Source organism: Coprinopsis cinerea, assembly GCF_000182895.1.
Source record: "Coprinopsis cinerea okayama7#130 chromosome 8 map unlocalized cont3.8, whole genome shotgun sequence".
Taxonomy (NCBI): Eukaryota; Fungi; Basidiomycota; class Agaricomycetes; order Agaricales; family Psathyrellaceae; genus Coprinopsis; species Coprinopsis cinerea.
The window spans coordinates 1213548-1227734 of NW_003307537.1; the positions used below are offsets into that span (position 1 = coordinate 1213548).

At 50.5% G+C, this 14187-nt stretch overlaps 6 protein-coding genes across 6 annotated transcripts; 1 reads left to right on the forward strand and 5 right to left on the reverse strand.

Moving 5' to 3' along the window:
- Positions 1-1186: 1186 nt before the first annotated feature.
- Positions 1187-2558, reverse strand: CC1G_02901 (ATP phosphoribosyltransferase). Its single transcript, XM_001835761.2, has 7 exons — positions 2487-2558; positions 2388-2435; positions 2301-2336; positions 2179-2248; positions 1770-2125; positions 1702-1713; positions 1187-1644 (listed from the first exon to the last, which is right to left on the reverse strand). Exons 1-7 carry the CDS (start codon positions 2491-2493, stop codon positions 1262-1264), a joined length of 912 nt encoding a protein of 303 aa, XP_001835813.2. The 5' UTR covers positions 2494-2558; the 3' UTR covers positions 1187-1261.
- A 687-nt stretch (positions 2559-3245) lies between these two features.
- On the forward strand, positions 3246-4930 carry CC1G_02902 (hypothetical protein). The gene is made up of 3 exons (XM_001835762.2): positions 3246-3598; positions 3657-4078; positions 4127-4930. Exons 1-3 carry the CDS (start codon positions 3277-3279, stop codon positions 4706-4708), a joined length of 1326 nt encoding a protein of 441 aa, XP_001835814.2. The 5' UTR covers positions 3246-3276; the 3' UTR covers positions 4709-4930.
- Positions 4931-8807: 3877 nt separating this feature from the next.
- On the reverse strand, positions 8808-9700 carry CC1G_02903 (ROT1 protein; the record flags this gene model as incomplete). Its single annotated transcript, XM_001835763.1, has 4 exons — positions 8808-9271; positions 9321-9370; positions 9425-9489; positions 9542-9700. 4 exons carry the CDS (start codon positions 9698-9700, stop codon positions 8808-8810), a joined length of 738 nt encoding a protein of 245 aa, XP_001835815.1.
- A 738-nt stretch (positions 9701-10438) lies between these two features.
- Positions 10439-11755, reverse strand: CC1G_02904 (proteasome subunit; the record flags this gene model as incomplete). Its single annotated transcript, XM_001835764.2, has 6 exons — positions 10439-10588; positions 10734-10853; positions 11035-11141; positions 11250-11379; positions 11440-11521; positions 11583-11755. 6 exons carry the CDS (start codon positions 11753-11755, stop codon positions 10439-10441), a joined length of 762 nt encoding a protein of 253 aa, XP_001835816.2.
- Positions 11756-12260: 505 nt separating this feature from the next.
- On the reverse strand, positions 12261-13129 carry CC1G_15001 (hypothetical protein; the record flags this gene model as incomplete). Its single annotated transcript, XM_002910624.1, has 3 exons — positions 12261-12562; positions 12813-12966; positions 13094-13129. The coding sequence occupies 3 exons, from the start codon at positions 13127-13129 to the stop codon at positions 12261-12263; spliced, it is 492 nt and encodes a 163-aa protein (XP_002910670.1).
- Positions 13130-13632: 503 nt separating this feature from the next.
- Positions 13633-13992, reverse strand: CC1G_02905 (hypothetical protein; the record flags this gene model as incomplete). Its single annotated transcript, XM_001835765.2, has 3 exons — positions 13633-13737; positions 13777-13866; positions 13921-13992. The coding sequence occupies 3 exons, from the start codon at positions 13990-13992 to the stop codon at positions 13633-13635; spliced, it is 267 nt and encodes an 88-aa protein (XP_001835817.2).
- Positions 13993-14187: the final 195 nt, after the last annotated feature.

A 14187-nucleotide genomic window follows, 5' to 3' on the forward strand; every position in this document is an offset into this window, starting at 1 on the left:
TTAGAAAGGGCGTTCGACAGGGAGCTTATCCGACTGGACGACGAGCAGGGGGTACAGTGTCGAAGAACCAGCAAGCAACGACGACGACCGCGTTGTTTGAGCCCAAGTTGAACTTGAACTTGCTCGGCGACATTCAACCGGACCCTTTGATCCCAACACCCCCTCCCAACCCGGCAAACATGTCACAACAACGCGTGTCACCGCGCTCGTGGGAAGTCCATCCTTGCGATAATCTCTTTATTAATCCCCTATCTAACCTCTTGTAACGGGTTAACGCCAGATATTCATTCCTTCGAGCTGGTATTCTCTCCCTAGTTTCGAGGGGAAACGGCTGGATATGCCTCCGCTTATTGCCAAGAGGCGAGGCAGGGAACGGTCACATGGGTCAATCAACGTGTTGGCCGATCGCGTCTGATGATCACAGACCTGTCAAGTTAGCATGTACATACCTGCAATCGAATATGATACTTAAGGGAAACCAGGCTTAGCACTACATAAGTCCTCCATTGTTGCACGATTGACTACGATTGAGTAGAACGCAAGGACCCGGCTAGGGGGGGGGGGGGGGCAGGGATGTACCAAATAAAAACCTCCGGCGAATCACCGGCCGAAATCAACATATTCCCCAACATCGTTGGGCGCTTGTCGATGGCTCCCTTGTTGTTCCTCCAAAGTGTTAGGTGGACATCGCGCGGTATAATGTAGCTCAGTATTCTATGGTGTCACTCTGCTGACCCGTTTAAGTTGGTAGTTGGTGTTTGAATCCTCTCTAGAAAGTGACTTTGAACGGGTTGCACGCTACTATGGTTAGCATGTAAGAGAAAGGAATTGGTTAGACTAACCACTCGAGGGCGGAGTATCGTTCGAGCATGTACCCAGAGGACATTTTTGGAAGACAAATGTCAGGTATTGGTGCCATCGTGGTATCGTCAGGCTCGTATCAGAATAAATTTGCACGGAAAGTTGAACCTGGCGCGGAACGCTGGTATTGAATGAAAAACCCTCGACACACTAACAGAAAGGACTTATGTAAGGAAGGCTGGATAGAGCTGGCCCAGCGGACAGTGACGTCATCGCAGAGGGGCCAAGGCGGCCTGTGCGATTTGAGCCCATGGGCCCGAGGATTACATTGCTCCCCATGGCCAGAATTGCTGCCTTCACGGGAGATGCCAAGGCCGCTTTGCGTCAGAAGTTCGTCGATAAAATAGTACATACACGAGTATTGGCTTGCGCATCTGCTCTACAGTTCCCTTCTTCTCCTTTACACCCTGCAATTGTCAAGGTTGAACACCATGATGTCCTCTGCACCTATCTTTCCAAGATCGTCCATCACCTGCGCCGACTTCTTCTTTTCCACCATGACGCTGATCGCCACCCAGTTGTCCTTCTCCAATGGACTGACTGTGGGCGCCTTTCTCCCTGGTGTGACCGCGGTGGCTCCTTCCAGTTTATCCCTGGAAATGTTGTAGTGCATCACTACGTATCTGCCAGCGGCAATGACACCGGCAATACGTTTGGTGAGCATTTCGATTGCGGGTGCGAATTCGGGCTTCTTCTGAGTCCTGGACTGGATGAGCACAGCTTCTGTCTCCAGAACAGTTCCGATTGCGTGGAGACCTGCTGCACGCATCGTCTCTCCAGATTCTGCAATTGTCGGTTAGACGGAAGCTGGATTTTATGATCGCACTAGAGTGGGCGTACCGACAAGGTCAACTGAAGATTACGGGATCAGAGCTGTACTGATGCAGAAGGACTGGTGCTACACTTACCGACGCCATCGGCCAAGCCGAGGGAGCAAGCTGCCTCTACACTTCCTCCAACGTACTCGATCTGTGTGCCTTTACCTTCTTGCAGGCCCAGTTCCTTGTCGATGTTGGCGAAATACCGGCCAGCGAGCGTTTTGAAGCTAGTAACCACTCGTTTCCCAGCGAGATCGGACGGCGTTTTGTATGATGAGGTTTCGGGGACTTGGACTTGAAGTGAGCATCTGCCAAAGCCAAGTCGTAGAACCTCTGTTACGAAGGGCTCCATCTCGGATTCAAGAACAACGTCGTGCCCAGTAATTCCGAGATCGACATTACCCTTTCCAACAAAGGAGGGGATGTCAGCTGCTGGAAGGAAGACACTGCAAAAGTGCTGTAAGCCCAGTCCACTTAAAAGGTAGTCATTGAGACAAACAGGGCGATTGGGTGATTGAGAACCAGAGCGACATCTAATCGATTGTGTCTGCGGAATTGGACATCGGCGCCTAAGAGAGTCGAGTCAGATAAGTCCGGTTCTTGCAAATCAACTTTACTCGCCGGAAAGGAGATTGAGACACTTGTCGTGAAGCCTCCCTGCACTTCATCAATATCTTGCTCTAAGAGCCGTCGAAATACTGGAAGCACCTTTCTTCGGTATGGCGAAAAGCAGACGTCCCTCTAGCGAATCGGCACCTGGAATCTGATTAGCTCAACCAGTCAAATTGGAGTTTGATTTATACGTACTAAGCATGGTTTCGCGACTATAATGTCCTAAAGATTCTGAAGCCTTGTCACTCCAAGCGAATTGAGTCAGGGGAAATCGCGGGGGAAGGGAGTCGTTCACAAAAAGTTTAAGGACCCTACGGACCGGCCGACCTCGCCGATGAAGTGATGGGTGGCTGTGTCCCTCGCGAAACCTGGCGGCCAATCGAGTTTGACGTTTCTTGCAGGTTTCTTAAATACCGAGGACCAGGACGAACGTTCAACTAGAGTCCAGAGCTCAGTCGGTCGAAGAACCATGGTTACTGGTGCGACTGTGCTCATTAGAGTGGCTTTAGCATATTTAAGGTGCCGTGATCCTGCAGTCTGTTAAATGCACCACACTAACCATTGGGCCTATGCTTCTGGGAATAGAGAGGACACATGCCAGCCTTGAAGAGATCGTTAAGCGCCTAATGCCACCACAGCGTGACACGAATGGCTTACCTCCTGCCAGAAATGAATTGCTACCTGCCAGCACCCCGTACATGGACACTGGATCCTCGATGTGTGCAAAGCCGAGGACAGGACGATGGGCTATTACTCTCCAAACCACTCCGCTGTGATTCTAGAAACGATATGCTCACCGTTTCCTGACTTCTCGGCTGATACTACATACTTCCCGACGTTCTCGTGCCTCGTAACTGCACATTTTGGCCTCTTCTATTTGCGGAGCATAGGCGCTTATCCGTGCTTATAAACCAGAGCCAAATGACCTGTTCGTGGGTCCACATTCCCTCCTTCGTGCAGTGTGTGAAACGACTCTTTCCCCACGATGGCTGCTGTGCAGGACAGATCTCCCTGGCGCAACTCTACTTTCGTCCTGCCCCCATCCTACTCATACGGCGGAAGTATGTCGCGATCTGTTCGAGGAAGGCCCAATCCCAACTGGAGCCCGCGAAAGATACCTGAACCAGGTGTCCTCGAGGCTCTTCCTCCGGATCGCGAGATATCTGAAGGGCTCAAGGACGATGTGATTGCCAAGATCGAGGTTCCTCAGGTTGAAGCAGACGACGAGAACGTATCCGTCAAGGATTGCCAGTATATCGGTTCCTACAGTTGGACCGACCGAGAGACCCCGACTATCATCGTTCCAGGTACCTTTCCTCACCGTCGTAGGGTTCTATCTCAGCCGCCTCACCTTATCTCAAATAGGGGCACCACCTCAATGGCAGAATCGAAGCGCGCCTTACAATGTGCAACCGGATCGCGGTGTTTTCTTTGTGGATCAAAACGGATATCGTATGGGCGCAGCACCTCTGGTCCCCCTCATCGCCGCGGTGAACGCGCGTGCCGAAGCCACCCCTCAGCTTGAATTCGATTGGTATGAAGTGGATTTCGTCACCGACCGGAACGCCTTGAGGAAACTTGTCCGTTGGGTCAAGGACCAGAATCCCAAGGATTTCCGCATTGATTTGGAACTGGCCGGGGAGAGGACTGTTCTTATGAATCGCTGGGAGAAGCGCACGCGTGAACATTTCAACGGGCGGACCTTTGGATTCAACTTTGAGAAGGCATCGACATTGCCTGTACCCGATTGTCGCGAGGGAACTGGCCACCATAGGATTGTATCTTATGTATGTACCACGTTAAAAGTGAACTAATTTAAGCTGACTGGTTCTTAGGACCTGAATGGCCTGAAGATGGTCGTTCGCTTTGAAGTGGATGCCTGCATCCCTCCACCACGAAGCTACTCTCGACGTAGCGTTGCTACTGTCGACGAGATTACTGCTTCCCTGGCTAATGTCGACCTCTCCAAGCGACCGACTCCGGCTTGCGAGAAACGCTTTCAAGTCAATGTCATCAAGGGCGGCTACGAAGTCTCTCCGTCCGCCATCATGGAACTATCGACTCGCTCCGAGTACAAGCAACATGAATACGACTTCAAGGAACTCTACCCCCAACTTTTCTTTTCTCAAACTACCCATCACGTTCTCGCTGTCCATAACCGAGGGCGATTTTCGGCTATCCATAGACGCAAATTATCATCCCCCGAGCTTCAGCAAGTGGACATTGAACTTCAACCCAGTCTCAAAGCCGTACGGAAGGCATTGAAAGTGATCCAGGACCTCGTCATCGAGCATGGACAACGGGGAAGGCTGAGCCTTGTTTGCAAGGATGGCGTCCTCAGGGTCTACGAGCGTACTAGCGTGGAGAGTTGCCTTCCCGATCACTTAATGGAACTCTTCGAGAATCCAGGTCTTTAGAACACCATCCAGCTCCTTTACACCGCTCCGGGATGATCTGTCCTGATCCCTTGGGCGTGTCCTGGTCTTCGATTGTCCTGTTTTGATCGCGCTCACGATTGTTCGTTTATGTCGCCTACAAGTACTTCGATAAATTCCTCTTCAGTACCGTGATGACAGCGCACTGTTTTCTATATGAATTTAGCCTTGTTCTGGGATCCCCAATTCAGCAGTCCTTTGGCTCTCTACATACAGTGCACTTCCGACAACGGAATCATTTTGTGGCCCGCCGTGTGACCCGGTCCGGGATAGACCCGGCAAATAAGGATCTGCGGACTCAAACAAGCGCCCACATCCCGTCTTTTGCCCCAATTAAGGGAGAAAACGGGAAACAACTCGTTTGCTCGCTGATCTTCGTGCATGGGGTACGCAGGGAGCGTCATGAGGAAAGACGCTCAAGGGCTGGACCCCAGGCTAGAAGTGAAACAAGCAGGTGAATTTCGCTGGTAGGTGTCGTTGAACAAAATCTAGAGTTTCGGGCTTAGCTCGGAAGTACCTCGAGAAGCTCGTGCTGGGAGTTGGGGAGGGTGATTCGAGCAGCCTGGGGGTACAAGCTCTTGCCATCAAGCATAAGAGATGTAGGACTTGCGGTGCGGCGTGAGCTAGTCACTGACTCTAGGGAGAGGGGGCTTCAGAGAGCTCCGATCGCATAATTGGTGATAGAATCTGGGCCAGACAGCGAAAGAATATAAGAGACACTCTTCTACGTTAGGTTTCTTAGCCAAGGTCATACTGAACACTGGGTTTTAAGGTCACCCGGCGGGAGCCTGGAGAGAGAACGAGTCGCCTGGGGAGAAAGGTCAACTCGTCGGAGGGCAGGTAGTCTTCAACTCGACAACACGCGCTCTCCCGTGCGCGGGTTGGGGTATACCCCGTGGGGCTCAATATTTAATCCCCATTAAAGCAAATCATTAAGGAATGTCACACTTCGGCTCCCGCAAGAATCGTTTAATCGCTCTTCTTCTTCGCATCGACGAAGGGTCCATTCACGGGGTCATCTGAGAGCGCCATTAAGCATATGACTCGCAGGGTGTTCGATTAAAAGAACCATGGCTCTGTAAGGTTTAGTTTTGCGTTCAATCAAAGGAGACCGGTATTTAGTCGGTGCGTTCTGTGGGTACGAAGCTGGAAAATTGGTCTCGAAACTGCATCCTCGAATAGGCTCTGGGGCTTCTATTTCCTGGCCACCTCTCCCGTCATGTATATAACTCGGAAATATTACCGAGTTAATATTTTTGTGTTTCTTCATTTGCTCTGAAACTCACTATAAGGAAATGACATCGAGATCGCGTTTCCTTATTCTCTAAATCGGGATTAGATGGACAACGCGCGGTGTCGTCGCATTCACGGGCTCTGGTGGCCCTGACAATGGGAGAAAGCTCACTGATCATCTGAGAGACGAGAAGCTTCCGACAGGTAGTCGTGTGGAGGCTTAACCTAAATCTCAGTCAATACGACGCTCTTTCTAAGGCATTAGCTTCGTTGTTTGCTGGCTCGCTAAAAGGTCTAGATTCCGCGGGGACCAGTGCAATCTGAAATTGGTTGGAGGGTCGAGGGTTGACCTTTAATCGATTAATATGCATGCTACGGCTGCACCTGACCAGAACATGAGGCATGACTTAAACTTAGCACCCAGCTGCTGTGATAATGACCGTGAGCGACCTTCGGAAATACGTTCATTGAGCGCTCAGATTGACTCGGAAGATGGTCTTCACGCCACGGAGGCCGGTCGTGTCGCGCTTCTAGACGTCTCTGTGCACTCGCTTAGTTACTTCATCGAGGGGCGACTAACTGCTGCGTCTCAGCTTAAAGTCATGTCGTGCACATGAAAAATAAGCACCATGTTATATGGCCGGGAGTGCTACGGTCGAGGTATCAACTCAGACGCAGGAGAGAAAAGAGCGCGATGGCAGTCTCGGGAAAACCGCGGAACGACGGTTGACACATAACACAAAGCGTTGCCAGAAGTCCTAAGAGCCAGCTGTTACGTTTGGGTGCACCGTCGTTGGAAATGTCGCAGAAACCTCGCTAAATCGAAGTCCAGGTCGTAGGAATGATAATAGGTGAAAGGAGACAATTGGCGGTATCGAGAGCGCTGGCGCTGAGGCCTGCTTTGGGGACCGACCTACCGACATACTTGGGAGCACTTTCAAAGAAAGATAGCCATCCAGCATGGCGGCATATTTCTGGTAAAGGGTGCTGCCGGGTTACATAGAGATAGAGAAGAGGGCAGGAAGCGGGCAGTTCAATGTTTTTTCTGTCTAGTTACGATACACTAAAATGAAGTTCCAACGTTGAGGATCCTTCAACGAACACCTCACTGTAGGTAATAAGAACGCCTGTATGTCATAGTCATAAGGTCTGCACCGTTTTTAGAGCTATCCAGTCGAAGTCTAGTGGGAGTTGTTTGCCCATCAAGACGGATGCCGACCTCGAGTACTCTCGCGAAGTATCATTAGCCCAACTCGGAGATTCGGTAGTATAACGAAGTCACTCGAATAGGAGGGGACTGCTGGGGAACATAGTTGACACGGGATAAATCATAGAGCCGCTGATAGGATCGAAGATACAAAGGAAGAGGACATACTAGCCTCTCGTGAATGTTTCCTGCCATCTAAGCAAGTGGGTTCTTAGTCTAGACGTCAGACGGTAGCAGATGCTCCCTCGGCAATGGCCTGCTGTACGAGGTACCCTTCTGGATGAAGAAAGCCGAGGGAGGATAGCCTTGACTCGCTCCCGTGCTGCACAGTGGGCCCTTCCACATGACGTGCCATCAGACAGGAACAGTTCCCTTGTCGGCGCTGGGATGCTGGAATTTGGGCCAGATTTAAATTACTATGAATGAGAGATGCATGGTCAGCGGACCTCCGTGCGCAAAGAAAAGGTAAGTTAATGCTGCGGAAACTTGGAGGACGCTCATATGACGCGGGCTCCCTGTGGGCAGGGAGGAAGTGGACGAAACAGGGATCGGCTACAAACTCGACGATGATCACATCCCTTCAAACCCGAGTTCTATGGGAAAGATTTGGCCTCTGGCATGGGTAGTTCACACAAGAATTGAACCAATTCGGACGAACATGTTAGATATAGACGGGATCGGAAACAAGGTATTGATTGCATGGTAAATACACACTAAAGTGGTGGTCGAACTGGTAAGAGGACTGGAAGATGGACGTCGTCAGTACAAGAGCTCAAAGGCGATGTAAAAGAAGGTTCAGAAGGAAGGCAACGGAATAATCCACAGGGGGTTATGCGCTCTCGGATTTTTGTATAGTTTACATCCGTAATGATTTCATCGTTAAGTTGCAAGCGTGAACAAGAACTCACCTCGAAACCTAGAGGCCATGCGAGTTAATGTCGAGAGACAAGCAGTGAATCGAGCGTCGCTGAAAAGGAAACGTGAAGGAAGAGGGAGGACAAGGGCAATCTCGCGAAAATTTTGAAGGATCAGCCATCAATCCATCACATATGGATTCCCACCGGTCCTTGGCCCCTGTATCCGACGCTCAACAAGAGCGAGCTTCCCGGATCGTCACAAGTCGTTACTGTGTATTGTGCAAGGAAAGCAAACTCTAATATGCTAGCAAGAGGCTATTGTGATAGACTACGAGCAATAGATGCCACGTACAAAACGAACGTCAGCTGTTAGCCTACATAGTCCTAGTACAGAATCAGTCGTGCAGGAGTCGAATAACTTGGCGCAACCGATTGACTGCTACGATTCAGGACTAGGGGTGCAAGTACCCAGTAGGAACAGGTTGGAGAAAGATACGGCAACTAGTACTACGAGTGTCACAAGAAAGGATATAAGAAATAAAACAATAGGAAAGCTAGAACCTGCACAAATGGCCTGGTGGAGCGTATAACCAGGGCTGCAGCCATGGACGGCCGCAAGAGGGGGGAAAGGGTGAAACGTGCTGCGAAAAGGAGTGCGATGCAGAAAGAAATGCCTGAAATCAATCAATGATCCTTGTTCTGTAGATATCTGTGTCCCGAGCCAAGTCAACCGAAGTGTGCATGTGCCGTCGATAAGCTCATGCTCCCGAACCAGCTCAGGTGTCTATAGCAGCAATGATGAGAACGCCAGCGCCACCATGCCTGCTGCTGCTACTAGTCCCTCTGTTCGCAGTGTTCGGGCAGATGGAGCGGAAGAGCGTTTCTGGAACGTGTGGTCCAAAGATCGCTTTTCCTTGCTGTCGACTCGGACCCAAGTATCATTACGCAATGACCGTGTGGGGTGCATGTTGGGTGTCTCTGAGCGGAGGAATTGTGGTGCAACAGGTCGGCCGTCATGTTCGAAGAGGTGTAGCTTGTAGCCCTGGACTGGGTCTTGGAATATTCTCCAGCCGCGGAAGTACTCGGTGACGTTGTAAGTTTCGATGAAATTCGAGATGGCCGCGCAAGGATCTTGGATTTGTTGGAAGCCATCGCCGAAGGGAACCATTGTTATTGACCCATTGCTGTTCAGGGTGTATGTGCCGTGGACCCATCCAATGACACCCGTGATACATGTCGGCTCAGAACCTGAAGTAGAGGTCAGAAGGCATGTTTACCAATGGGCAAACCCACTGACCATTGCTGAGGAAACGGTAGCGCGCAATCTCGTAGAATCCGTCAGCGGTGCTGAAGATCCCATTTAATACGAGTTATTTGCCAATAAGCAGAAGTCAAACGTACAAGGAGAATGAGACACCGGTATTCCTGGGATAGAAGAAGGTGAGTTTTGCAGGGTCGACGAATTCCTAGAAGGGGCTCAGCAAACGTCATTGTCACATGGAAACTGGTGGAACCTACAGGACCAGTTGTAACTGCTCCGCTCTGTGAACTCCAGGTTCCCACAATTGAAGTTGCATTGTGTTCTGCGTCGTATACAATGTCTCCTCCATCGTCCTGAGCGTTCACGAATTGGGCCAGTGCTGCTAGCACCACGGTAAGGAGTGGTTTGAAAATCATGATGTCTTCTTGTTGTATGAACCCCTTTAGTTGGCGAGTTGCAGGAGGTTGTGAATTAGACTAATGAGTTCAGTAAATCGTGAAGAGAGGCGGTTGAAGAGGGAAAATGAAGAAATCGAGGGAAGAGCGGCGACGGCGACGGTGCTTGAATGAGGAGAAGTTGTTGAGAATCAGAGAGCGGTGCTTTTGTTTGTGCTTTGTTTGCGCTGTTCTTGGGCCAAGCCTGGCAAGCCACCCAGCGAGAGCTATCCAACCGCGTCTAGCGGCTTGTCCACAGTACAGAACCAAGGAAAATCGCTGAAAGGAGAGGTGAAGAGACTAAAACGCCTCGTAAAACAAACTAGAAACAGAAAGTACCAGGCCTCGTTCCTCAGGGCGACACTGGGTCCTTAACGACGGAGGAGATTATGTAACTCCTTAGGCTTGGGACTCCACTCTATCATGATGGGCGGGTGTAATTTGCGTATGATACAAGGTCGACTATGACAAGCTGCGAGAGTAGCAGTACAATCGTTCATAATGTCCAAAGAAACCGTTGGACGATAGAATAAATAGCGTGATCTAGAATACGTCGAAGTTGCTGATTCAATGATGGGCGATGACGAGAGGGACCAACGGGCAGGCGCTCCAGCGAAGTCGCGATACTTTGGATTCCGGTGGCGTGCGAGGAGGGGTAGAGTATCAAGAGAGTTCCGGGAAAGAAGATCGGATATATTGTGAAGTGAGAGCCGACAAACTTTAATCCTTCTTTAGGTCCCTCCTGATAACAAACACCCGCTCCCCATCGTTTGTTGCAGTCACTTCTTGGACACCCCGAACGTTCTGTAAGCTCTGGAGAGCGGAGCTGTTTTGCGATAGCACGACATACATCTCCAGACCATCACCGACCTATAGGGGGGATGTGAGTGAATAACACAGCATGGAATAAATGTGGTGGAGGTAAAAGGGCGAAGGCGAGGGAGCCGGACGATTACAAGGACAAGATCAAACAGCACAAACGAAGAATGAGATAATGTCGGGATGATAGACTGACCTCGATGTGACGTTCTGTGGCGCCAGTGAAAGAGTCGATCACAAGGGCCAGTACCGTCTGAAGGGGTAGGTGTTGAGGGAAACTCGTTCCAGGTGCGGGCGTCTGGTTCTTGAAGTATATCTGCGTGACCAATGAATCAGTAAACTAGTTGGCTACAGGGAAGGGCGTGACGAATGGAGCACGGGACTAAGTCGGTGAAGGGTCGGATCCCGCCTGTCGGGGCGCAACCAGGTTCGTTTCAGACTTTTCACGCGTCACTTGGTTGGGAATGGAATAAAGTAAAGCAGAAACAGAGTCTGACCTGGTTGTCCAGGAACGGTTGTACAAGTGATTGCGCTGCTCCAGCAGCCCGACATGTTTCGCGTTCATATGACCCTACAGGATCGAATGAATATACAGCGCCCGTACCTAGAAGTCACAATAGAAATATCAACAGTTAGCTCAAATGATAAAGGATCCTTGACATGTGGGACCTGGCCAAGGAAAAGACGCAAGAATAATAGCGTAAAAACGTACCGTCTTCCTCGATTCCCCCAAGGATATTGTAAACGTAGTATGGGAAGAAGCGGCGGGCGTAAAGCATGGTCTGTATCAGACGAGCAATTGAACGGATCGGCATGTCTTTCGCATGAGCATGCCTGTACCACTACGAAAAACATGTTTTCCCGTCAACGACCAACCAGAAAGTGAAGAAAATAATGCTCACTTCGAGGCGTTGTTTAACTTTCTTGACAAACATGTTGCCGTCTGCTGCAAAGCCATTCACAGCAAGGACAGCTTTGTCGGTTCTGATTACGACGCGACGAGTTAGAGTCGGCGTCCATCGATCTGAAGAGATCATGCACGCACAGTTTGAACACTTTGGGAGCATATCGCGTCTGGATGTTGTAGCCCTCGCTCTGGCGAGTGTCTCCAGCGATTACGGTGAAATCAGCACCAGCCACCGCGAGAATTGTTCCTCCGTTTTCAGTGTAGGGGTTGAAGGCCCGTTGGTGGGGCTGCTGTGCTGCTAAGGAGACCATGTTGGGAGACCTGGTAATGGCCAATGTAAGGACGGAGGAGGAGGAAAGGGTTGACCAAAAGAATCCGAAATACAGACCTTTGAGTGTATATATAACAGAAGAGAACCGCACTCAACGATTAAGAGGCCGCGTAATGACACCCCCGATGGCGCGTCTACCGTGTGGGAAGATCTGCCCAAAGGAGCTAGCTCCTATATTTCTTCCAGAACCCAATCCTCCTCGTCTTTTACTCCGAACTTCACCCCCAAATTGGTATCCCGAAGACGCAAGAAATCTGCGAACCACATTTTATGTTATCTTGGCTGCTCCATTGAGCAACTCGATCTGCTTCTCGTCCAGATGGCTCTTTTTCTCGCCTCAAAGAACCGTCACGAAGATCCAACCCCCGGGTGCTTTGCATACACTCCTCCCAACCACATGCTTATCGCTGAACTGGTCTCTGGGAACGTCTCTCTGCTATGTCTCTGTCGCTGATAGCGAAGTGAACTCCGTACTCTCTGTAGTTCTACCTCCCTGCGCGCCACCAGCATTCTCCGACATCTCTCCGAGCCTGACACCAGGTAGTGCTCTCTTGGACGCAGATTGCGGTCTCCAGCGTCGTAGATTTCCTCTGGGTTGACGTTGAAATGTACTCAAAAAGCGGCGGAGCAAACTCCACCATGCTTCGATATCGTCGGGCTGGTGTCGTTTGGGCTTGTGACGCTATTTCTCCTCGAAATGTCCTGTATGCTTCTCCGTAACGTGCTCGTGACCCGTTGGCCTTCATGATTCCTCCTGTGGTACCGGCGACCGGTGTAGAGGAGCCGGCTTAAACACGATAAGGCGAGATACGACAACGAATTGGCGTTCATAGGCACCGTGCACGCGTAGATATGTGCGTATGTATGCCTTCGTCCTTCTGGTATGTACTGACCGAACCCAAGTGGCTGGATCGCGATCCATGAAACAGACGTGCCGAAGTTTGATTCTTCCAGTGATGTATGACCACGCTCCGATAGCGGAACGGTACGTTCTTCAGCCTCACTTTGAGCGTCAACTGGCACTGCGCAGTGCGCACCTGAACAAGGAAGAGCTTCGTTACCGTTCGGAAAACCCTTCACCTTGTCGTTTGTCCTTTGACAAACAGGATTTGTGTGGCCTCCCCTGCAGTGGTAAACCGTCGCCGACTTGAGTGTCCATTTACGTCTCACCGTCATCGCCGCGGTCGACATCTATTGGTCCCTGATAGAACGACCAGTGGTTAATCTCAGATATTGTCGTATCTTATTCCACGCGCTTTTGTCCCTGGAAGTGGCCTATTTTCCTCCGGTAAAGCGTGCCCTCTTTTTGGAGTGTCACCTCGAGACAATTACCACCGACTGCCTCTTTTTGCATGTAACAGAGCTCTTAACGGAACGAGAAGTTTGCACACAGCCATTTCCGCCCTTGGAGAAGAAATGAAGAACGCTTCTAGCGAGGGAACTCCGTGATGGAAGAATGAGGCAATATAACCTGGGGCAGAGAGGCCTGTTGGCATCGGTTTGAAAGCTCTCAGCAGCTATTATACACCACTTCGCTTCACACCGATCATCCATTATCTACAACGAGCCGGTGGCACTCGATACCATGAACCCTAGAATTCGATATACGCACACCTTCCAGGTTAGTTATCACCTTGTGCCAAGGCTTCTCTCCTGGCATATGTACCGTTCGCCCGGTCATATCGGCTTACCTTTTCGAAGCCAACATGGACTCTGGAAGGTCGGCCCAAAATGCCTATCTAATCTCCAGGCAGACAGGGTGCTGAAGCGATCTTTGTTCGACGACGGTTCTTATCGCCAAAACTATCATTCTGACGTGCGGTATTTTCAGCTGTTATAAGGCATATCAACGGGTCCTTAATGTTGACGCAACGTGGAGGGTTTTGTTGGGGCCTTGGAACACGCAGCGACCTCGGTAGCGGTCCTTTGTCGGCCTCGATGCGCCGCTTGGTGCTTGAAGGCCTGTAACTGGTCTGTTTTCTCTCAGTCTACGAAGCTTACGCTCTTTACACTGGCTTTCGTGTCCTCGGACGTGCCGGTGTTACCCACTCCCCGTCCTCCCCGTAAGTATAAACTTTCAATCGAGAGTGGCTAAAACACGTTTGTTCTCCGATCAAAGATTCAGGCGAGGCGGAGGATACTCACTGCGAAGTCGGCAAAGGATGTGAAGGTACCGAGGTTTTCAGTACGCAGTTTCTTGTCGAGAATGATTTGCATGGACATTGCCGAAGGTCTAGGGATGGTCAAATGTGTCGAAAGCAGTCAAAATATGCCTCTTGTCCTCTCTCGGGAGTGTCGAATCCCCTGAGGAACGGACGGAGATATCGCATCAGGGTGTTGTGGACTGTAAATCACCGACATTCCGCCTTGATGTTTGACAAACCTTGCCGTCATACTATACTCTCTTATACT